The following is a 25,639-nucleotide window of genomic DNA, read 5'->3' on the forward strand; positions in this document are numbered from 1 at the left end:
GGGTACCTTTTTCAGGAAAGTGGCTGGCAACATGTGGGCATGATGGGGTGTCTTTTAGTCTTTTTGTCAGATGAGGAGGCTCCAGTAGGGTACACAGACCACATTCTCTCTCCTAAAGATGGACAACATCAACATGAAGTACACGCTAGTCAGTCTTCTGGCAGGCAGCATCAGTATTAGGCAGAGGTGATGTCAAATGGGAATGTGCTGCCCCACATTTCCACCATGTGCCAGAATGCCCTCCCTCGTGGAACTTGACAAGAGGGGTGGCCAAAAGAAAGTTTTGCCACTTACCTTTTCGCTCAAGGGGAAAGAAAGATGAATAGCAACTCTATGTGCTGAAAGTGACGGGACAAGCAGGGTGCCTCCTCTGGTGCTTATTCACACTGCCTGATGGGTGGGGCGGCTCTAGCATTAGGTCACAATGGAGAAACTCTCCTTTTCAGCCTCACTCCTTCAGGCAAGTGGCATCAGAAGGTGGTCACAATGGCCAGCCACTCATCTTCAGGCAGGTGGCATCATAAGGTCACCAGAATGGCCAACTTGTCTCCTTCAGGCAGAGAGACCCTTGGTGTTGCTGATAATATCAGAAGAGAGCTTTGCTCTTCCATTATGCTGTAGTAGTTGGCCATTGTGACCTCCTCCTGATGGCACCTACCAGAAGCAGAGAGAGACTTGCAACTGTGTCGATACCACAGCGCAGGGTAACAACCTACCTGAAAAAGACAGCTCTATTTAGCCATTGCTATTTATTGTAACACACCCACTTTCTTTGTGCCAGTTTATGAAGCTGAAATCTATTGCTTTAAAGGGGACCTACTGCCACTGGGAACGTGGGTGGCGCTGTGGGTTAAACCACAGAGCCAAGGGCTTGCAGATCAGAAGATCGGCGGTTCGAATCCCTGCAATGGGGTGAGCTCCCATTGGTCGGTCCTGCTCCTGCCAACCTAGCAGTTCGAAAGCACATCATACATGCTAGTAGATAAATAGGTACCACTCTGGCAGGAAGGTAAACGGCGTTTCCGTGCACTGCTCTGGTTCGCCAGAAGCGGCTTAGTCATGATGGCCACATGACCCGGAAGCTGTACGCCGGCTCCCTCGGCCAATAAAGATGAGCGCTGCAACCCCAGAGTCAGCCACGACTGGACCTAATGGTCAGGGGTCCCTTTACCTTTACTGACACCTACCCAAATATGTGAGAGATCCACACAAGTGCAACACCCCAAGTTAAGTGAAGAACAATCTGTTTCCCTTCGCTTTCCTGTGGAATATACCCCCACTTCACCTATTATAATAGAGTGGTACCTCTGGTTACAAACTTAATTCGTTCTGGAGGTCCGTTCTTAACCTGAAACCTTTCTTAACCTGAGGTACCACTTTAGCTAATGGGGCCTTCTGCTGCCGCTGCCACATGATTTCTGTTCTCATCCTGAGGCAAAGTTCTTAACCCGAGGTATTACTTCTGGGTTAGCAGAGTCTGTAACCCAAAGTGTTTCTAACCTGAGGTGTACCACTGTACGTACTTGTTGATGTGTGTCACACCAGAATACATGGCTTTTGCTCTAAACAGTGGCACTACCTGGTATCATTTAGTAATGCAAAACATGTCATTGATTGGGAGTACAGCAAACATGTGATTGATTGAGTAGTACAGCAGATGCTTTCGATGCAAAAAGTCCCAGTTTTAGGTCCTGGCATCTCCAGGCAGAACTGGGGAAAGTCTCCTGTCTCAAATGCTGGAGAGCTACAATCAATCAGTGAAGATAATATTGCACAAGATGGACAAATGGTCTGAGACAGTATCAGGAGGCTATTTCTATGTGACTTAAGTTTCTCTGGCCGGTAAGCAAACAGCAAACTGCTGTAGAGGCAGGGACACTAGCAACACAATATTATTACATCATGCATTTTTCATTATTAAAAGGCAGCAAGGAAAAGAGGAGGAGGAGCCTTTCAAGCATGTAAAGTAAGATAGAGAACTGCATTTCTGGTTTGAATTTTAAAATTTAGTTGAATGCAGCCATGAGTCAGCTTTGGTTTCTGTTTCAGCTGAATACTTTTAAATATTGTTCCCCTTAAATATGAAAAGTCCTTAGCCATCAGAGAATATTCCCACAGAGATCCATGCCTACAGGCTGATTATTCTGTATGATTTATGAGCAGCATAGCACTGTGCTACTAAGGAAGGTAGAATGAATGACCTAGAGAAACTTGCTTCTAAATATGTCCTCTGTTAAGATTTGGAATGTTTCACTACCTTGTTGTGCCAGGAAAGATCAAGAACCCTATAAAGGTCCCCCAATGTATGGGATAATCAACATTTTCTCATGCAGTTGGATGGAATTCTAAAACTGAAGGGAGGCTATATTTGCTTCTCCACGATCTGCAAGGTTTAAAATAATTTATCCAATGTAACTAGAATTTAGTCACAGTTCAGTCTAAACGTGTTTTCTCTTTCAATCCACATAAGCTGTCCTCTCATTCTGAAAATGACAAGCACAGTAGGAAAAGGGTTGTTTTCAGTTGTGTTATTCTTACACATTTCTTTTTGTTCTCTTTAGTTTTTAAAAAATGTTCCTTGTGGCGACCAAGTAAATGGTTATATAAATCTGTAAATACATTTTTCTAAGCATGTCAGATTAGTTTAGGAATATATATCTACAGATATAGATAACAATTCACAGATTAGCAGATTTCTATTCCAATACCAGAGCAGTTTCTCTTCTCCTCAAGCATTTATTCAGAGCGCCTTTTGGCAAGGCAGATGGCATAATCATTGACAGCTGGAAAGAGGCTGGCCATCATTAAAACAAACACTAAATACACGCTTCTAGACAATTCCTGGAAATTAAAGCATGTAAGTAGAAGGAAGAATAGAACATGGGCATTGAAAATGACTAAACAGTTTATCCGTATTTCATGCCTTTGGGAGAGAAACTGATTTTTTTTTCTTTATAGAAGTGATATGCTTAAAGTGCATCTGAATTCAGGTAATCCTGCTTGTCAGTTACTGCAGAGACTGTGGATCTGATCTAGTCACTGCTGCACCCAGGCCTGGTGTCAGCACTTGGTATGGTTGGGAAACAACTGGGGTCCAGGTGCCACGGTAGGGCTCTTGGGGGCTGATGCTTTGCCTGCTGAAACCTCGCCACCAGTCTCCACCTCCTCTGGGTGGTGGCAGAGGTCCTGTGATTGTCTGAAAAATACCCATATGGTTGCCATATTCTATGCTCCACAATGCAAGGAATACCCACTGTCAGGCATTGGATTATGGGGCATGGCAGCTGCTTGAATTCTTTCCAGCAATTACAGTGCCACTGTTTCTAGCTAATCCTGCTAGTCCCGAGGAGGAGGAAGTGGTTGGCAGCAGCTCTAGGAATACCACTACAGACAGTGGGCCCAAATGACAGCAAGGGGTGATCTGTGCTGGCAGGTAACCCACAGAAAGTAGTAAGCAGAGGGCCCATCCAAGCCTGAGGCCGCACAGGAGTATTCAGCTAATCATTCCCTTGTCTATTCTAGGATTGTATGATGAGCCTTTCACATTGAAGGGATGGGGAGCACACCACAAAACACACCCACCCACCCCAAAATAAAATACCTAGTACTTTATCCTCCATTTGTATTAAGCTGTCAATATACATGTATTTGTACTATATAATATGTATACAAGCAGCTTAATAATGAGTTATCCTGGGTAAGATGGTGGAGTCAAAACAAATGGCCCAAACTACACAATACAGTAATATATGAACATATTTAAATGAAGAATATGCTTGGATCACAGTATGACAATATCAGTAATTTAAAATTGTTGTGATACTGAAGAGCAGTACCCATCTTTGCAACTGATACATTCCCTAGTATCAATCCAAAACACTTGCCTTTCATCAGGGATGGTATTTCTGCCCCACTGTGATGATTTGCCCTGAGGATATCTCTTTACTTCCTTCTATATAGGTAGGTAAAGGTGAAGGGACCCCTGACCATTCAGTCCAGTCGTGGACAACTCTGGGGTTGCATGCTCATCTTGCTTTACTGGCCGAGGGAGCCGGCGTTTGTCTGCAGGCAGCTTCTGGGTCATGTGGCCAGCATGACAAAGCCGCTTCTGGGAAACCAGAGCAGCGCATGGAAACACCGTTTACCTTCCCCCTGGAGCGGTACCTTTCGAACTGCTAGATGGGCAGGAGCAACGGGAGCTCACCTCGTCGCGGGAATTCGAACCGCCGACTTTCTGATCGGCAAGTCCTAGGCTCTGTGGTTTAACCCACAGTGCCACCTGTGTCCCGCCATATGGGTAAATAGTTGCTATTAATTCCTTTGGTGAAGAGGAAAGTGCTACACTTAAACTGCCCTTTATCTCTGTTACTGGGTGGCCTGTCCCACTAAAAGGGACCCTGGTTGTCTGGGTGTGACATGTTTATTTATTACAATCTGTGCACAGAACACACAGTGGTGCAGTTTTGACTTTTCTAAGTATCCAGTGCAGGACCAGCCAATCCTTGGACAAATACATAGCCCAAAGATGCAGGCATCAGATCTCAGCTGTTGTTTCAAAATGACATCTTATTCAGAGCAGTCATTTGTTAATGTCCATTTGCATCCACAAAAGGACACCCTCTGACAAAGGCAGATGTTTTGCAAATCAAATTATCTTACCTTGCAGGCAAAGATGACTCAGTTGCCAGAGGCAGAGAAAGAAAAGATAGCTGAGCAAGTGGCTGACTTTAAGAAAGTCAAGAGTAGACTTGATGCAGAGATTGAAATATGGGATGATACCAGCAATGACATCATCGTTCTGGCTAAACGGATGTGTGTGATTATGATGGAGATGACAGACTTCACAAGGTAATTATGCAGGTTTTAAAATACATACATACATGCATACATAGAGCTAGAAGCAATTGTCACGTTCAGAGTGGAAAACACAAAAGAGTTTATAATGACAGATGACAAGTGAGTGTCACAACTAATAAAACTGAAAATTGAAGTATTCAGTGTGAAATACTGAAATGCCAAGCCGTTTAAACCATCATGCTGTGCTTGCCTTTAGGGGAGAAAAAGTGATGTTTATCTTTGTCCTTTTTGTTTTCCTTTGATTTTACTTGAGGTTATTTTCTCTCGTTGATCCTTTTAGCACTGTTAAACAGTAAAGTGACCTAATGGGATTGAAGTCCTGTGGTTATGAAATTACTCAGATAAAAACAGAAAAGCTCTTGAATGTGTACAGCATTTGTTCTTCATTGTGAACTTTGGGCCTATCTATGCTAGAAATTTACATGGTTTTACTACTTTAAATGTCACAGCTTCATCAAAGAATCATGGATATGATGATATGGAGAGGGAGTAGATCCAGGGATCCCTCCTAGATAACAACAATTCCCAGTGTCCTCTGGGAATGTTATAGGAATTTAAATTGGTGGTGTAATGCAGCATTTGTGTTTCTGTACTTATGTCTGAAATACTGGAATTTTCCATAATGCTTTCAGGGTTGGGTCTACTGGTCAGAGTGCATCCAGTATCCATTTTTGCAAACTACACCTTTGCAGGCATTTTATTACCATTTAGTCAACTTTTGGATAAAAAGGTTGGCAGGAGCAGGGACCGAGCAACGGGAGCTCACCCAGTTGCGGGATTCAAACTGCCGAGCTTCTGATCAGCAAGCTAGGCTCAGTGATTTAGACCACAGTGCCACCCGCGTCCCTCCTGGCCTCTTATACATAGGATTAAATAAATGCCTGCAAAAACTTTTACTACCTGCTCTCTCTGATCCATATTAACAGGTCCTTACAAGGGAACCTGCAAATCAAGTACTCCCAATCAATGGAGAAATATATAAATATAATCTTTTAGTTGGACATACGAGGTCGGCTCCAGCTAAATTGGTTAAAAAGTTCCATTGACGTCAATGAGAATTGTGCAAGTAACTTAGTAATATACTTTTCATTTAAATTGTGACTTTCATAAGTAAGCTGGACCAAGAAAATAAAAGCTTGTTCACTTTATTCTGCATAAGCCATATGGATTATTCTCAGGAAAATAAACAGAAGCTAATAATAATAATAATAATAATAATAATAATTTATACCCCGCCCATCTGGCTGGGCTTCCCCAGCCACTCTGGGCGGCTTCCAAAAGAATATTAAAATACTATGATACATCAAACATTAAAAGCTTCCCTAAACAGTGTACAATCATGTCAATGGTGAAGGCAGATGGTAGAGTAGTGTTGGGGGCTGCAGTCCAGAAGAGTGGAATTCCGAAAGCAGCAGGTATGAAACGGAGCAAGAAGAGAATTCCCTAGTGGATGTACCATCTGGATCACACAGGATTGAGAAAATGCATTAGTTTGATGCACACTTTGTATACTTGGATAAAAAATTTTTAGAGCTATAAACCAAAACAAAGAAGTCAAAGTCTTCCCTCTTGAAGATATAACCTGCATGGCTATTGGGGAATTTAAAAATATAGTTGAAATGAGCCTTTATACTGTTGTACACCACCCCAATCTGAGTGGTGCAAGATTACCAAACATTCAAAAAGGAAAGATATAGTAGTCATAGGGGACTTAAATTACCCTGACTATCTGTTGACACTCGGCAAGAATGTAAGGTCCAACAAATTCCTCAATTGCCTTCTTCATTTCACAGAATGTGGAAGAAGCATCAAGGGGGTAATCTCTCTTGGATCTGGTCCTCACCTACAAGAAGAAACTAATTTATAAAGTGGAAGTACAGGAAATCTTGGGAGGAAGTGATCACGTCCTCTTGGGATTCATTATACACCGGCAAGGTAAAATTAAGTACAGTTGCGCACGCACTCTAGACTTTAAGAAGACTGATTTCAGAAATGAAGCTTACAGAACTATTGGGTGAGGTCCCTTTGTCCGAAATACCCAAAGAGAATGGACGTCTGAGATGGACGGGAGTTTCTTAAAGGTGAAATACTGAATCCACACAATTCCAACAAGAAAGAAAGAAGAGTGAGAAGCACCTAAGAAAAACGGTGTGCCTGCATAAGGAACATATAGATGAGCTGAGAAGAAAGAAGGGAATGTGTAAGAAATGGAACAAAGTAGAAATCACGAAGTAGCCTACAGTTGTAGGAAGGTCAGGCAGGCCAAAGCTCAGAATGTAACCTGGCTTGCAGGGGCTTGGATTAGATGACTCTCAGGGTCTCTTCCAACTATACAATTCTATGATTTTATTATTCTAATTGGCAAACTTATTATGGAATTTCTGGTTGGACATCCTTTGCCTGTTCTTTTTACATTGCAGAGGAATTGCATTTGTTTTGCTGAACTACTATTTTATAAATATTAGTGAAGAGCTATCCCTCCCTCTTTCTTTATTAATGTTTCAAAAACAGTTCTTTGGTTCTGTTCTAACCTATTCAGGTAGGTTCTCCTCTGGATAAAGTGAAATGGAAGAGGTCTACATTGCATTCTGTTTTGTTTTTCATATGTTTGAAGATGGGTCTAATTGTGGTATGAAATTAAACCCCTGGTTCTCCATTCTTGAAAGTATCCTAACCTCCCTCTTGTGTTAAATCTTTCATGAATTGAAACAGGTGTTGTTGGTGAAACATCTGATGTCCAACCACAAAACCTGCTAAGCTGGTGTGGGGACACCCTAACCTAGTTTCATACTTTCTATTTCTATTCATGATCTCAGTTTAACATGCATAATTGAAATAAATGTTATGTACAAAGCAAACAAGTAAATAGAACAAGGGATTATTTGGTTTGCATCTTGATAAACAGGATTGAGAATGTCAATTTGCTTAGGTTCACTTATGTAAATATACTGGTTTGACCTTAGCTTCCAAACAAAATTATGCCACTAGGGATGTCAGGTGTTGTCAGGAGATGTTTGATGTCCTACAGATGAATAAAGTACAAGAACAAAGAGAGTAGCCAATTAACAATACAATCAGTGCCTACATTTCTCTCTCATTTCTTTTAGTTCTTTCATTTTTAATGCTAGGCAAAGGCTATGTTTAACAGTACAATCCTATGCATGATTACAGTATGCCCAAGTGTTTTCAAAGTAGCCTACTTCCTAAATTTGCTTATCTTTTTAATATATTTACCTATGCCCATAACCAGTGCTTTTGCCTCTTTGGGAAATATATCAGTTCTACCTTAGCTGAGTATTAAACATAATTTCAAACAGAGCTGAGGGGAAAGGAAAGTGGGGAGGAAATTTAATCTAAAAATGCTCTCTACAACAGGGATGGGGAACCTGTGGCCTTCCAGATGTTGCTGGTGCTCATGCGAGCTGGAAGACTACAGATTCGCCCTTGCTATTGTACATCATGGGTGAGATTATCCTGATAATGGACTGTTATCTTGATGAGCATTGTTGTTGTTTTTATAAGGCTGCTGGGGGATACAATAGGCGGATAGTTTCCCTCACTTGAGAGATGCTGGCTGAGTTATTTTGATAGTGTTAGTGCAGAACAGTGTTCCAACGACAGAAACCCATTCCTTCTTAATTTAGTGGCTCTAAAGTCTCTTTTTATTTGATTGAAGTCTTCTGCCTAGGTGGCCCTAGAGCAGCTGTCCATTACAACATTGTTCCCATAAAACAAAATGGGGAATGTGTGACCTTTTCACGAGGCAGTTGTTTGGTTGATTGTTTCTCACAGGGACAGAAAATGTTTTGTGTCTATCTTGCCTTTACATTTCATCATATTGAATGGTCCAGACATCATCTAAATGATTGCTGGCTATTTAAACTGGTCACTTACAACATCTGTGTTCTAATCCTAGTGGGAATAAATGTGTAAATAAATGTGTAAATAGATGTGTAAATAGAAGTAGAAATAATGAGTGGACAGGAACTGTTGGGCAATTTTTTCCCTCCTCCAACTATCCCTAATACAAAAAACTGTGTTCTCTACATTGCTCCAGATCCCTGTGTCTGTTAGATTTAATGTGTATCAGTTTAATAGTAGTAGTAGTACTACCTGACCTAAGAAATATACCTTCTGTATATCTTATCTTTTTGAACTACTGACCTGCAACAAAATGTTGCAGTGTGGAATGCTGCTGTGTAGGATTGTGGGTGGGTTTTTTTTGGGGGGGGGTTTACGTCTGTCATTCTTGGAATCCCCTTATGCACCAGTGGATAACTTTTTGCCCTCCAGATGTTTGCTGAATTACAACTCCCATTATTCCTGGCCATTGGCTAATGGGAGTTGCATTTTTGCACAATGTTTAGCAGTAGCTAAACACTGGAAATAGATGCTGTGAATTATAGTTGGGAGTTGACCCTACTATAGTATAACCTGTTGGACAAAGTCTTCCACCACCTCATGACTTGTTAGATTTCTTTTCTAAATTAAAAGAATTTAGATCTAAATTCTATCATTTATTTTATTAAAAAAATAATGATTTAAAATTAAAAAGCACATGTGAATTGAAGGAGACAATTGAATACGATGACATTGGTGTGTATATTCACTCTCTGGTGTCTGCCTTTCCCTGAAAAGGTCTGGATGATTGAAAATATATTTGAATTCCCAAAGAGGAGCATCAAATGCTGTTTGCAGTGCGCTGGCTCCATTGTGTCATATTGCAGCAGGATTCCTCGTGCCAGTGCATGGGGTCAGAGTTGTTTGACAGGGCATCAGAGTAAGAGGTAGAAATAATCAGCACTCTGTCCTACACAGAGATGTCAAGATGACCAAAGAGCACAGCAAGGGTGAACTTACTACTTTTTCAATGGGGTTTGCCATAAAGTCCCAGAACGTAACTGAGGAGTAAAGCTAAAGAGTATGAGGATTTTGAATTAAAACTTATGGAGCCACAAAGAGTGGTTTCCACAGCTGGAGAGATAAGCAGCCAACCTCTTTGGCTATGGGAACTGCGGCGTGATACAAGGCACAGGCTGTCCGCGCAAATCACTTCTTTGGATCTGTGCCCTGATAATTTATTAAGGACAGGGAGGCCATCTGTATGTAGTTCCACTAAATGAATTCTGGCATATTTTGTTTCAGATACAGTACATTTATTTTAAATTGATTTTTTTTGCATACCAAATAGCATCATCTATTATTTATATTCTAAAGCGAGCCTGCCTGCACAACTTGTTGTCATGCACCAAGCTAAACACAGCCCACCAGATTGTTGCCTGCCGGAGAATTAGTAGGCCTTTGCTGTTTGCCCAACAAGGCAGAGATTGGGGGCAGGGGTGGAATTTATCAAGCACCTAGAATCCCACAATAATGCCTAAACTTGATGGGTCTCAAGTAGTAAAGTTTTTTTTTGTTTGTTTTTTTTTTTTAAAACCCATCTTTTGGAAACACCTTATGCCTGCACTATGCCTCTGTGTAGCATAATATTCCTGTATGTTCATAGGGTTCAGTGGTGTGTGTGCACATGGATGTGCCTCAGCTGTGCGAGCAATTCTCCACACAAGTATTGGTTGCATGTACAAATTCAACAGAGAATGTGTACATTGACACAAAGAAATGGAGAATGTGTAACAGCACAGCACAGGGGATTTTGTGCATTTTCTCTGCCTAGGCATTTTGCATATTGCCTGGGAAAAGTCTAAAATTGATGTGGAGGCTATTCATATTACACAGGCAACATACAAAACATTTCAGATAAATTTGCATTAGTTGGGGTTTATCCATCTTGGCTGAGTATTGAGTAAATTGTCTTATGATACTTTAAGTTTGTACACATTCTTCATATGAATGTGCACAACTGTCAGTTGTTATGCAAATTTATTTGTCAATTCACACTACCCCCTACATGGTGCTATCTAAAGTTTCTGGGGCTGCTTATGATGATAATTTCATTTATACCCCACCTTTCTTCCAAAGAGTTCAAGGTAACGTACATGGTTCTCTGCCTCCTTATGACATAGATTAGGTGGGTGATCCAAGGTCACCCACACAATGAGCTTCATGGTCAAGTGAAGATTTGAAACCCGGTATCCCAGCTCCTAGCCTACAATTCTAACTACTACACCACAATGCAGACAAGAATATTAATCACTGAGCATAGGAAACCCCTCTAGCCGCTGGGCTCTATGGACACAAGCAGAACTAATGTATGGTACCCTTTATCTATATTATTAAATTTTGTCATATCAAATGATTAAATTAAAACAGTGCATTAACCTTCAAAAGAAACACATTTTCCTGATAGGTCAGAAGTAGTCATGTGCAAAAGATAAATGTAAAATATTTTGATAAGTGATTGTAAGGTATAATGAAAGATATACATATTTGAAAGATGAGTTACTGAGGCATTAGCGACCTAGAAATGTGATTAGACATCCATATTAATAAACACCTGTCACTATTGCATAACAGATGTTCCAAGAACATATCAAATGCAAATTCACGCGACTCCTTCACTGTGCAGTTAATTACATTACCTATCCTGCAATTTATTTGTTTTTATTTTGTTCCATTTCAGTTGCTAACTGTGGATTTATGAACGAGGGAAGTATTTTAGGAAGTTTTGGAACTTGTTCTTGCAGCGGGGTTTAAACATAATTCTGACACTCATCCAAATTGTGCTTTTTTTGTTTGAGCTCAGTTCTAAACTGAACTTGCTCTTTCAGAACAGATTTATGCCTATATGCTGTAGGTGGTATCCACACCCTTGGAAATGAGTCTAGTTTGATAATATGGCCTGGGAACCCATGGCCCTCTAGAAGATGTGGGATCACAACATCACGAGGGCCACATGTTCCCCATCCCTGTTTCAAAGTATAAAACTGACGGTTCAGCAGGTGCTATTAGCACCAATGGCAACAATCACAGTGCAATCTTGGAATTAGTGTTGTTCCAAGGGTGCATTATTGGCAGAAGCAACGATGGGCACCAGAGAGTAGCTGCTGATTAAAGCGAAGCTGTAGCTTGCAAAACCTGCACTTCCCCCCATAAAGCAAAAGGAAAGAGGAAAACTAGTGTTCTTGTTGGCTGTATACATTGGTTGTATATAATGATAGTTGTTTCTTATAATTAGATAGATAGATAAATAGGCAGGTAGTGTGTGCAGTATTGAAACTAGCGTAAGTTATGGTCCAGCCCAAAGCTGTGCACCATTAAGGCCCCCAGATTTCAATCCAAGAGATTTAAAGAGTAGAATTTAAATTATCTCATTAAAATATGTGGGACTTCAAAGTGCTGGGCTGACTTGTGCTCTTAGCTATTAAAAAGAAGGCAGAAAGTCACCTGTTGGATATTCTTTCAGTACAGGAGTAGATGACTTACTTGATCATAGGCTGTTCTTGCTCTATTCTAGCAAAATTATGCTTCCTAGGTATCTGTCTTTACTGACATTATTTTGTTGCTGATGTTATTTTAGCATTATTTGCAAAACACATCAATATACCATGTCAGGGTTTGTTTGTGCCTCTATGACACTGGAAGCTGATTCACATAATCTTATTTTTCTGTGGCTGACTAGAGACCACAGAAAAGAATTTTGTAATTCTTGCTGAACAGATTGGGCTTGTCATTCCTTTAGCCAACTTATTATTAGAGCTGAGTTTGACAGCTGAGAGAATTTACTTGCATGCAAAGGATTAAATCTAATTCTAAATAAATAAACGTAACAGCATATATCCAAGTCTCTTGCAAATTGCACAAGCAGTTTTGATACTGGGTTTTACATTGAAAAGCCACAAAATGATCTTAAAAGCCAAAAAGATTAAGTTCAGAACTCAGCAACCCACTTACAATATTCACACCCCCTGCAGTATCACAATTGAAGATAATAATCACTTTCTGTATTTTTCAGTAGAGCTGGTACTCCCCCCCCCCATCTTTATTTGGCAATTAATGAGGGTTGGATAAAGCTTTTACGATGCACTCTTGCTCCCATGAGCATTCCAGAAAATGTGGTGCTAGGAAGCTGCAGAGAGCTAGAAGGCTTAACTTTAAGGGCAGGAGAAATGTGGCAAGGCCAGGAAGCTATGAAGAGCTTCACAACTACAATGAGCAACCACAACACTTCAGTTAAAGCCACGCCATACATTTAAAGCTCTGAAACCTGAGAAGCCAGGGTTCAAATCCCCACTCAGCCATGAAGGTCACTGCCAGGATTTGGGCCAGTCACTGCCTCAGGTTAACCTACCTCACAGGGTTGTTGTGAGGAAACAAAATGGGAGGGGAAAGATCACATGTGCTGCATTGAGCTCCTTGGAGGGATGGTGGAATATAATAATAAATAACAATATAAATTATACTTGCATTTGTGAGGCTGGGATAGTGAAGTATGGTCCAGGGCACAAAGGTACCTTTCTGGCTGGCAACACGTGGGCATGAAGAGCAGTCTTTTCTCTCTCTCCTTCAGATGGATGGGGCAAGGGGCATGCTAGCCAGTTTCTCTCCCATCCAGGTGGGCGACATCAGCATGAGGTCACTATGGCCTGTTCCTCCCCTTCAAGCAGGCATCATCAACACAAGAGCAAATGTCCTCAGTGACTGGCGAAATGCCTGTGGGAAGAAGTCAAAGCTGAGTGCATACTGCCTCCGATAGTGGAGGTAGAGCATAGGTATTGATAGCCTTATCCTTTATGAGTACTAAAGAATAATAACAATAATAATAATAAACTTTTTTTTTTAATCCCGCCCTCCCCAGCCAAAGTCTGGCTCAGGGCGGCTAACATGTATATAACATTGGTATAAAATCAAACAATAATTAAATTACCTCCTAAAAACAGGTCAAAATCAAATTAAAGTCTAATTAGATGGCTTTCCGCAGGGTTAGGGTTGGGAACAGGGTAAAAGAGCAAGAGAAATAAGTAAGGAAGATGGTTAGTGAGGGAGGCAGCACACACTGAGGAGCAGGATGTGGGAGCAGAAAGAGAAGTTATGTCGGAAAGAGCACCAGTGCTCCCCTTTTAGAAGTGCCACTTACTCCAACTCATAGGGAACCCAGGGGAACCCCAACAGAAGAAGGCTAACCCCAGCAGCTTGGAAAGGGGAAAGACTATGGGGTAGAATTATCCACAAACAGACTGAGACAGGGAGATTACTAGAAGCTGCAGAGCAAAAGTAAATGTGATCAAAATAAAAGCATAACCAGGTAAAAGTGAGGGAGGAGTAAAATAAAGAGACAAGATTTAGAACATGAGGGTTATGATTTTGGAAGCAAACCCTGGAGGAAACAACCTAGAAATAGCAGCAGACATGAGCTCAGAGCAACAGCCCCATTTAGTAATTGTTTTCCCACCGCACCAGAGTTCTCCTGACTGCGCATTGGCCGAGTTGTGGCATCCTCCAACCAAGCCCTGTGGCCTGGCTTCTCTGTGTGAGTCACACTCTTGCGTGATGGATCTGCAATGTCACTTGGCCAGCATGGGGCCAATCAGTGCGCTTCTCCTTCTACCCAGCCCCCTCTGGCTTTAAATTGCTATGTAGCTTTGAATCTCAGCCTCAGGGCAGACAGCTATGATACAATATTAAAACTTAATTTTGTTTGCTTTCTATTTTGCTTTCGTTAACACAATATCTCAAATGAAGTTGAGCAAAGTGGAGCAGAGAGCGCTCCCTGGCATTTTTGCATGCCTAATGAAACTGAAACTGCCCTTGCCTACAGGCTTCTGAGGCAGCTAAGTTGAGCTCAGTATTTTCAGACAAGAGGGAGGGAAGGGCTTTCCTCACAGGAACAGTTCTCTTCCTCCTTCTCACAGGAAGAATTAATTTTAATTTTTGAATTCTATACAGTTAGCTGTGGGAAGTGAAGTGCAGCCAGCTATCCTAAGGCTTAAACAACAACAACCCAACAGGTTAAATAAAAGGTGGGATGACACCTTTTTCATAAAGGCTCCTCCATCTGCACAAAAGTTTACAGCACTTTAAACAGCCATGTCTTCCTCCAAAGATTCCTGGAACTGTGGTTTGTTAAGGGTGCTGAGAGTTGTTAGAAACACCAAGTCCCCTCAATTCCTCTTCCCAGGGAAATTCCCAGCATTATGATGACGTGTTATTTAAATTGTTGTTAAATTCACCAAATTGAATGTTTAACTGAGTAACATTATACACATACATGCATGTATTTATACTGTAGTCTGTGGATTGCCTTTGGTTTCCAGAAGCCATCTGCAATATATTTGCGCACTATATTAGTATTATTGTGACACATGCTATCTTAACTCTGAAAAATCTCTCACTACACATTCACAGGTGAGTAGGGATGGTAGCAAATTCCATCAGAAAAGGGAATGAGAGTGGAGATTCTCACAGTTCAAATGTTTGTCCATGATGAGGAATGGAAATCACGGAAGCCAATACAAGCAGTCTTCACTATCGTGATTCTTTAGTGTGCAAACATTACACAAATAATTGTGTTATTTTCTACATTGTGTTCCCTGTTGATATGTATTGCATTTATTTATGTCATTAATCACATAAGTTTCAGCCATAGCTAATAGTGAGATACATTAATGTTTTTAATGGAAGCTGAAAAGTAGCAGAATAGATGATTCCATGGCAGAATGGAAATGATGCCCTCCTTACATCCCTCCAGGAGGGTCCCTATTGCCATCTTGAAATACTGTGGGGGGAATCCTGTGGCAAGTTAGCTGGTCAGTAACATCTATATTATCCAATGTTACAACTGTCTCAGTCATAAATACAGTTTAATAGTGTTGACCAAAAAGATTTAAAAGCAAAAGGGCACACTAATAATATTTTCTTGAAATTGCTGAAGTCATTTGAGTAACAAGATTAGAAGTAACATGATGATAAAAAAGGCAGGTCAGCTGTTTATAGGCCATCAGTTATAAACATGCTGATTGCTCAATTACATTTCGGTGTATAATTTATCCAGATAACTTCACTTCATTCTTTCAGAATAAATGCTCTCTTTCAAAAATGCTACTTCTCTCCAGAAGGGTTCCTTCCTACCTGACAGAGATTGCCCGTCTCACAGTAGGAGTTTGTAAATGTTGTGCAGGCCATGAATTGCTCTCTTTCATTCTCATTCATGTTAAAAAATTAGGAGAAAAGCATTCATTTGTTTCTAATCACTTTTTATTATTATCAATGCAAAAATATTTGTTTTTGCAGTTTTCAAAAGGCATATTAGACACTCCAGGGAATCAGATTAATATAAACTGATCTTCTGTTTCATTTTGCTACCTTGTGCTTGAGATGAAGAACTAATTTCCCTCCTATGTATGATCTTAAAATAATTTTAGTATAGTTCAAATTGTAATCGCTGTTGGTGTGCATTACTAAACTGACTTATTTGGAAATAAATTCAATTGAAATCAGTAGGATTTGCTTTAAGGTAAATAAGTGTGAGCTGCAAACAGAGTGTACCTTCAGCATATTGACATAGAAAAATGAACATATGAATTTAACAGAGGATCATATGCAGACTCTCATAACACAACAGCCATTTTTATATGTGTTCTTATATAGCTTGATAAAACCTGTGAATGGGCTCCCTCTTCCTTAGATTTTGCCCCTGTGGTCCCTGATACTGGTGATCCACTGCACAAAAAAGGGCAACATTTGGAGAAGGGTAAAACAAAAACAAAAACAAGGGTGGGGATGGGAAAAGCACTTCTCCCATGAAGGCCCCCCGTGGGAAATAACAGGCTCCCCTCACTTGGTTTTTGCCCCTGCAGCACCTTATTTCCCCACTTTTCCATTCCTTTAAGGATGGGAAATAAGCCACATGGGAAACGTGTGATTTTAATCCATGCCTCAGAACTTTGAGGTTTACAAAATCTCACTTCCCCTTTGAAATTTGGTACATCTTTCCAGATCAACAGAAGTATCAGAAAACATTTGTACACCTGTTCCTCAAAACGGAAGATTCAAATGGGGGGGGGGGAGATCAAGCTATTCACACACTAACTAGGAAGCATAAATCAGAGGCACCCTATTACGCTATTACCCTATTACGCTAGAAAAGATAATTTTATGTTTAACTGTTGTCAGGAGTTTTAGTTAACCCAGCACAGAGCAAACAGAACTTCATATTGGATGGAAGGATGTGGAAGTTCTGTTGCCCTTGAATCATCCTTTGGACAATTTCCAGTAGGCACCAATAGAGATGTGACGGCCCAAGTTAAAAATACAAAAATGGGAGGAGTCATCCCCCATTTTTGTCCCCCCCCCCAACAAAAGTTTTCATCTCTCTAGGATCCAGAAGTGACATTAATCTTTCTTGAAAACTGCAAATGGGATTCAGCTCAAACCCCACCCTTTTCAGGTACAACTGCCAGGTCCAGTCCTAACCCTTCACCATCCATATCAATTGCCGAGTAAAAAGCATTGTCCCACCTTGCCACATACATTTAGTCCATCCAGTAAAACTGACATTTAACCAAAATGGAGGTCTGAAATGCCCATCAAATACTTTTTGTGTGTCTGCTTCTAAGCCTGCCAGACTCTGCCCCAAGGCCCATTTTGTGGCCAGGGTATAGGAGTCTGCTATCTTTGTCATGAAAATAAATGCTCACGAGGCATTTGTCTTTTCAATGACAAAATACAAGCACTATTTCAAAACAGAAAAGTTGGGAATAGCTGACAGAGTTATTTACAGCGGAAGAAGGAGAAGTGCAGGTATGTTTAGTTATTTATTTTGCAAGCCTTGTTGAATCCTGAGGGAGTCACAGTGAGATCTAACAAAGATAAGAGACATTGAGCTTGAAACCAACATGAAATATCTCAACGTCTGTATCTGAAAGAAAGAAGCACTGATAGCAGATGATCCCGGTAGGAAAAATTGCTTTAAATGACAGAACATATTCAACTAGCAAAGTGTTATATTTAAAGGGTTTAATGTCAGTGAGAGTTACATCCCTCTGCAAAGGTTATTTCTAATCCTTTCCCACTCCTGTAGTTACATAGTCTAGAGTGAACAGATCTCTATCTAGACTTAAGTAGCTACAATTGCCAACTGCACATCAGGCACAATCTAGTCATGATTTGAATGGTTGGGGTCAAATGGGTGTCTTCCCACAGAAAGAAGGGCATTCTTAACTGAAACGGGGGGGACAAATTTTTCTCTCCCCTGCCCCTAAAGGTCTCCCAATCCTCCAGATCAAATTGGCGGGCTGCAGGAGGGAGAAGGGATAACCAGAAATTGCTTCCTTGCCCGGTCCATTGATGGATAGCTACCCTTCCATTAGCAGAGCAACACCCATTTGATTCCACCCCTAAGGCTTAGTCATTACTTAACTTCTGCCAGATTTTGCCCATTGTGTTCACAGAATTTTCACAAACTTGAATGCTACTGACTTTAAACGAATAAAATAAAATTCACACCTTTTGCCTTTATTACTCCCACACCTTCCTATAGAAGCCTTTCCAGTGTCTCTTTGGCATTTATTGTATCCACAAGTAAGAGAAAAACAGAGGATGGACCATATTTTGGAGTGAAGCAGAAATCTCACCCCTCAATAGTTTGCCTATATCCTTCCCCCCTTTCCCACCTGTTCATTTGCACCTGCCAGAGTCTCTCCCCTTGTCTTTCCCACTCCCCAAATTAATTGCATTTGTGAAATGGTTGAGTCACAATGGTCTGTTTCTAGGTAGAAACTTCGTATGTAATCTTAATGCTTCAGAGCAACTGGCAACAGCAGAATGATATTGCTTAAATATGGCTCATTTGTGTTTAAAGTTCATCCTTAGAATGGGCACTCATGGATCATAAAAAAAGAAAACATTCTTCATTAAAAAAAGGCACAAAAATGTGCAAAAATTACAAGTGCTGATATATATGTACAGATGCAAAATTAGAAATAATTTAATTTAAATTGAAATACAGGAATCTCACCATAGTGAGGAAGAGATAACCCATGTGCCTGCTCAGTCTGCTATCCAGGAATGCCACCTGCCCATGGGCTGCTTTTAGATCCTGCTGTTCTTCTTTCGTATGGTTCTTTAACTCTAAATTGGACTCGGACCAGACAGCCCCTTGAACAGAGGAATGTCCTCTGTAAAGTAGGACACCTGCCCACCCTATTCCTGCTCATTCATTGTCTTTGCCAAAAATAGCAAGGTGGAAGAAGCGAGAGAGAAAGCAGCAGTTTTGAAAGAAAGTGTGTTTCTAGGTCCATCAGCTATTTCAGTTTATAAGAATTTACCCCTAGCAAAAGAATTATTTACCTACAACTAGCCGGGGGGGGGGGGGGGAGATAAACTGATGAAACCTTTTGCAGTTAGAAAAAAATTCTTGTTTGCTAAAAGTTTTCAAATTCCTTTCAATACAATTTTTCTTCATTGACCTTGCTTTAAATTGAATACATCTAACAGTTTTTTTAAAGCTTCTCTGTAGCATTTTATGCAAATATATATTAGTTAAAAGCTGCCACATCTTTTTCTTTTCTTTAAAAAAAATATTTTTAGGAGTTCTGAAGTTGTATTCACAATATGACAATTTGAATGACCTTTAAAAAAACAAGCACCCAAGATAATGCAAATCTATGTGTAATACAAAACCAGAATATTCTGAGGGCAATATGTTACTTAGTAGGAAATGTACTGTTCCTTTTTATTCCTTCTTCTCTCTTAGTGGCATTCAAATCTATCACACTGTGACTAAGAATTAGGAAAATCAGTCTTGGATGAAAATCAAACAAAGGCCCAGTGCAGAGGAAGGATTTAGCTTTAGAAGGTCCTTGGTCTACTTCACTTGAGGATGAAAAATGAGCAAGCAGAAGCACTAGGTGAGGCTCTCAGCTTGTTCCTAAGCTGTCTTTGTAAAAATGACAGCAGAGTCTGCCCACCTATGACGCAGGTGAAGTGCCAGCCTCAGGTGGTGGAAGTGCAAGAGGTGGTGCTTCATCCGTGCCACCACCAAGGAGGCATTCCAGTGTGCGTTGCCACTCATCTTCCCTACCCCCAGGCCGAACGCTCTGGCTCCCACTGAGTTCAGCAAGAGCCAGGACATTCATCTATGCATGCTTGGGCAGGGCCAAGAGGTGGCAATTCCCATTTAGCCTGAGTTGACAAAATGGGGCAGCCACCCCTGAATAACAGATAGGTTGCGGGTCTCTAGGGCCATCATGCTGATGGGATCAGGGAAGTGGTAGCAGAGGATGAGGACAAACCTGCACTCTCAGAAACTGTTGCTGCTGCTGTACTAGGAAGGAAAGAGCAAAGTACACAGTGGACCCTCTGGATACGAACGTAATTCGTTCTGGGGGTCAATGCACAACCTGAAAAGTCCGCAACAAGAGGCACTGCTTCTGTGCATGTGTGCAGTGCGCTTCTGCGCAGAAACCTGGAAGTATACACTTCTGGGTTTGCCACATTCGCAACCTGAAAGTTATGTTACCCAAAGGTAACGTAACCCGAGGTACCACTGTAGTTCAAATATAACTAAATTTAACATAATGACACAGTGATGACCTAGGGGCAATAGGGACAGGCCAGGAGCTATTCTATTGGGCCCCCTAGAAAATGAAATTATCAGGCTATACTTTCTAAACTTTATTCCTGGTGACGTCCAAGGAATCATTACAATACTTGCCTGCATGAAATGTAAGCTGCATTGTTTGCTTTTGAGCAGAACATAATTAGAAAGGTATGATCTCTTTCCCCTCAATCAAAGAGTTGAATGGCTAAAACCAGATTCTACTGGATAATTTATAATTCACTGTGAATCTGTCTCCGGGAGCATTCATTTATTAGAATAATTGAAAGTGTGACATTTGCAGAATGGTTCTTCTTGTGTTTAAGATGTACTGTTCCTTCATTTCTAGATTTCATAGAATCATAGAGTTGGAAGAGACCACAAGGGCCATTGAGTCCAACCCCCTGCCAAGCAGGAAGCAATTTGACCAATTTGATTTGATCAATTTAAGTGTAGATGACTGGCACTGTTGTTGTTGTTTAGTCGTGTCCGACTCTTCGTGACCCCATGGACCAGAGCACGCCAGGCACTCCTGTCTTCCACTGCCTCCCGCAGTTTGGTCAGACTCATGTTTGTGGCTTCGAGAACACTGTCCAACCATCTCGTCCTCTGTCGTCCCCTTCTCCTTGTGCCCTCAATCTTTCCCAACATCAGGGTCTTTTCCAGGGAGTCTTATCTTCTCATGAGGTGGCCAAAGTATTGGAGCCTCAGCTTCAGGATCTGTCCTTCCAATGAGCACTCAGGGCTGATTTCCTTAAGAATGGAGAGGTTTGATCTTCTTGCAGTCCATGGGACTCTCAAGAGTCTCCTCCAGCACCATAATTCAAAAGCATCAATTCTTCGGCGATCAGCCTTCTTTATGGTCCAGCTCTCACTTCCTTACATCACTACTGGGAAAGCCATGGCTTTAACTATACGGACCTTTGTTGGCAAGGTGGTGTCTCTGCTTTTTAAAATGCTGTCTAGGTTTGCCATCGCCTTTCTCCCAAGGAGCAGGCGTCTTTTAATTTCGTGACTGCTGTCAGTGAGTGGCACTAATAGTCACATAATAGATGAGTGGCACCAATAGTCACATATTGAGGTAAATGTGGCATGACACGGGACTGGGAAAATGTCACATACAGTGGTACCTCAGGTTACAGACGCTTCAGGTTACAGATTCCACTGAACAAGAAATAGTACCTTGGGTTAAGAACTTTGCTTCAGGATGAGAACAGAAATTGTGCGGCGGCAGCACGAGGCCCCATTAGCTAAAGTGGTGCTTCAGGTTAAGAACAATTTCAGCTTAAGAACGGACCTCCGGAACGAATTAAGTTCTTAACCCGAGGTACCACTGTAATCACTTACTTATTGATAATTTATTGCACTCAGTTACCAAAACTTCCTATGCTCCCCGAGATGCCATTTATAGATTCTCCACAACTTTACTGAGGATCAGACCAAGCCATTTTGCCACCTGAGAAAAGTCAGGACCCACGACCACCGCACCAGCAGCTATCACTTACTGCAGACGCTGCCCTGAAGCTGCCCTGAATCTTATGAGACGTTGCCAAAGTGTGCGGCCTGGCAGCTGCCATCAACAGGAGGCTGAGTGGCAAGGGTTGCCTGCAGTAGCTGGCAAGGGGGTGCCCTTGCTCTGGCAGCCTAGCTGGTGGGCTTGTTACACTGTCCCTTTCCAGGTCACGTGGTCAGCATGACTAAACCACGTCTGGCGCAACGGAACACTGTTGCGCACAGAAACGCTGTTTACCTTCCTGTCGCAGCAGTACCTATTTATCTACTTGCACTGGCTTTCTTTCAAACTGCTAGGTTGGCAGGAGCTGGGACAGAGCAACGGGAGCTCACCCCGTCGCGTGTATTTGAACTGCCGACCTTCTGATCAGCAAACCCAAGACTCAGTGGTTTAAATCACAGCGCCATTCATGAAAAGAGTGACCCATCACACACACATCTCCCGCAAAGCACTCTTTCCTCCAGATCAGATCTAGGCGAAGAGAAGGTGATAACGTGCAGACCAGGAAGACAGGGCAGCTCTTGTCACACTATTACTGCCCCAGACAGCAGTCTTGATGGCAGTTTTAATCCTCACAGGAAGGAGCTTTGATGGTATTTGTAGCATATATGCTAAGGTAGGAATTGTGCCAGTGTGACTTCTGGAAGCGGCTTGAGATATTTTAAAGTAAAACAACTGCCTTTTGATTGGAAAGGATTGGATGGCTATCAATTCAAGAAAACAATGAAACAGACTGGACACAGCTTCAGTAAAGGATTTTTTTTAAAAAAGCCAGGAAGAAGGTTTGCCTTTAATTCTCAAACAACTGTTCTCTAGTTAACTCCAGTACTGCAATTAGTGATGTGAGGTGAGAATATTCTGGAGAATGTGAATATTCTCTGCTAGAAAATTCTCCGGAGAATATTCTCCACAAACTGTAAATTCTAATGTAAGAACCAGTTTTACAATCCACATTAAAAAAATCTAGTAAATAAGAAGTCAATGTGTGATATTGCCAGTTTAAGTAATGAATAATGATTTTTTGATCCAGTTACATTACTGGACATTGTGTCATTCACCACTGGCAGTTCTGAAATGTGAGTTACAGAAAACTTAAAAAAAAAAAAGTTTTAAAAATGCTATTCACTTAATCTGATGAACATTTGAATTTGTATGTATTTCAACAATATGTAATAGCCTCCCCCTCTATTTTGGTGTGACCTTAGTCTTAGCAAATTTTATATCCTTGGCCATATAGTGTGATTTTTTTTTTTACAGTAGCTTTAATGCTTTATACACTTAAAGTCCCTAGGCCTAGGCAATTATGTGTAACAGGATGTGAAGTGGCCTTGAGTTAAACAGTTGACGTTTCTATATTTTTATTTAGTGCCAGTAACTGGTTTTTACAGTGCCATTCAATGGTACAAGGTGCCATTTACCAGAGATTGACATACGGAAATATATTATCATATAATGATAATATATTTAATGTTAATGGCTTCTTTTTTATATGTTTGCATATAGTTTTGTTTATCAAGCTGTGTTTTAAGTCACCAAAACAGTTATTAAGTGTTAGAGCTATTAGAAGCACAAGATAGCCTATTACTGAATTTACTTTTATCAAACTTTTAACACGCCAATTGTATTCTTTGACTTGTCCTATAACATGTACATGTTCTAATAGAAGAATAAAATACGATTAAACTACTGAGTTTCCTTATACCAAACCTTAACATGACAATTACTGGTGCCATCACCCTAGAATGGTCTAACTTTAACTATAAAACATGTTTTACTTTTTAATTTGATACTTGCAAGTGACAAGTAGGTTTGTGCTTATGTATTTTCACTGTTTCCTTTACTAAACAATAAGTTTCCCTATATGTCAACAGTGCTGACCTGCTGACCAGTAAGAAAGTTTTCAAGATTCCTCCCATTTTATATCAATTTTATTAGTGTTGTACTGAAAATACTGTACCGTGTATATATGCTTATTAAAGAACGTACTCATGTAGCGGACCTGAGGTTTTTTTAATATTCCTTTTACTTTAAAAGCTACATTTAATACATACACATCATAATTAGAATTCAAAGCTGATGGTAAATATACGTCATTCACATTGAATTTTCAATTTCAAGTTTGGTGCAAAAAATCAAAGAATGTGAATTCACTGCATTGCCCCATTGAATAAAAGTATCTGTACAGTTTTTGGTTGCCATCTGAACAAGTTTGCCCATGAATAAACATGTATATTAAATAATTTTCAATGCATTAAAATTATATCATTTTCAATGCATTAAAATAAGTACTCTCCTATTTTAAATGAAAATTCTCTAATATTCTCATTAATCAAGAATATTCTCAAGAATATTGTCCAAAAGATTATTCTCAAGAACTTAACATCACTAATTGCAATACATATTTAATTCATTATATTTATTGCTTTTCTTTTTTAAGGGGTAGAGGCCCACTGAAGAATACATCAGATGTCATTAATGCAGCAAAAATGATCTCAGAGTCAGGATCAAGAATGGATATGCTTGCAAGACTAATTTCTAATCAGGTATGTATAATAATTTGAACACAGTAGTTAACACAGTAGTTGATGAATACAACTGTTACCATGCTTCATACCTTCATATTCTTTGTATTTGTTTCCTTTATCTAAAGTCTAGTTTCTGTGTCAGAAGAACACCTAAGAATTATCACAGCTGGCAAACTGTGGCATAGTAAACTATTATACCAGGAGTACATAAGCCACATCAATATTTGCCAATGAACTGTCTTGGTCAAATGACTTTAAAACCCTGTCACTCCTTTCATAAAATTTTCCATTGTTTCATTGAGATGTTACCTCAATGTTACCCTACTTTTTCAACTGAATTATTATAAGCTGTACACTGGAACTGATGTGCAGTTAAATTAAAATGGAAGAAGAAATGACACATTAATTTATTTTCTCTTATATCAGGAATAAGAATTCGTTTACTTTTCAGATGCAGTCTAGCTTGTCTAAAAATAAAAGGCTACATATCAAGGATACTTGTTTACTATAAACTAAACTTTACGATTGTGCTGCCACCAGTTCACTCAGTAGCAGTACCTCAGTTTTTGAACGCAATCAGTTCCGGAAGACTTTTCGAGTTCCGAAACGTTTGAAAACCAAAACTCAATAGTCGACAAGCTAGGCTTGAAGGTCTTGCACTCAGCAGAAGCTGCGTTTCCAGTCCGACTTCCGAGACATGTTCGAAAACCGAAGCATTTGCTTCCGGGTTTACAGTGTTCAAGGTCCAAAACATTTGTCAACGGAGACGTTTGAAAACTGAGGTACCACAGTATAGTATAGTATTTCTTTAATGCTATTTAGCATATTTATATACCATCCTTCCTACCGAAAGAGCTCATGAAGGCAAAATACAAGCCACAAAACAATAAAAACTTCTTAAAAACCATTCCAATGCAGATGCAGACTGGGAAATATCTCAATTTAAAAGGCTTGTTGAAATAGAAAGAGTAGGCTCCAAAATGATGACAGATGGTACCTGTCTAATATTGAAGGGGAGGAAATTCCAAATAGTAGGTGCCACAAGTGGGTATATAAGGGGTGAACCAATCTTTCAGGTATTCTGATCCCAAGTTGTATAAGGCTTTATACACCAAAACCAGCCCCCTGAGCCTAGTCTGGAAGCTAATTAGGAACCAATGCAATTCTATCAACAGTGGTGTAATGTCTTGGCAGTACCTTGCTGAAACAAGAAGTCAAGCAATTGCAGTTTGCACCTTGTGGACCAACATT

The 25,639-nt window shown here is 40.4% G+C and overlaps 2 protein-coding genes across 16 annotated transcripts in view; one reads left to right on the plus strand and one right to left on the minus strand.

Moving 5' to 3' along the window:
- CTNNA3 (catenin alpha 3) overlaps positions 1 to 25,639 on the plus strand; it is a 528,228-nt gene that overhangs the window by 485,555 nt on the left and 17,034 nt on the right. For 7 of the 8 annotated variants that reach the window (XR_014511016.1, XR_014511017.1, XR_014511018.1 and 4 more), the window contains 2 exons: positions 4,667 to 4,848; positions 24,301 to 24,406. Coding sequence is in view for 5 of the 8 variants with exons in the window: in XM_083439958.1 (XP_083296084.1) it covers positions 4,667 to 4,848; positions 24,301 to 24,406 (288 nt within the window). In the remaining 3 variants the exon portion in view is untranslated. Of the gene's footprint in view, positions 1 to 4,666; positions 4,849 to 6,650; positions 6,789 to 24,300; positions 24,407 to 25,639 lie in introns of those variants that run through there. The other variant, XM_083439960.1, reaches the window with a different exon arrangement.
- LOC310677313 (uncharacterized protein) overlaps positions 1 to 25,639 on the minus strand; it is a 728,781-nt gene that overhangs the window by 7,998 nt on the left and 695,144 nt on the right. For 3 of the 8 annotated variants that reach the window (XR_014511054.1, XR_014511055.1, XM_083440144.1), the window contains one exon: positions 13,269 to 13,467. Coding sequence is in view for 4 of the 8 variants with exons in the window: in XM_083440144.1 (XP_083296270.1) it covers positions 13,394 to 13,467 (74 nt within the window). In the remaining 4 variants the exon portion in view is untranslated. Of the gene's footprint in view, positions 1 to 6; positions 113 to 13,221; positions 13,468 to 25,639 lie in introns of all 8 variants that reach the window. The other 5 variants (XR_014511057.1, XM_083440143.1, XM_083440141.1 and 2 more) reach the window with 3 other exon arrangements.

Source organism: Podarcis tiliguerta (assembly GCF_965153285.1).
Source record: "Podarcis tiliguerta genome assembly, chromosome: 5".
Lineage (NCBI taxonomy): Eukaryota > Metazoa > Chordata > Lepidosauria > Squamata > Lacertidae > Podarcis > Podarcis tiliguerta.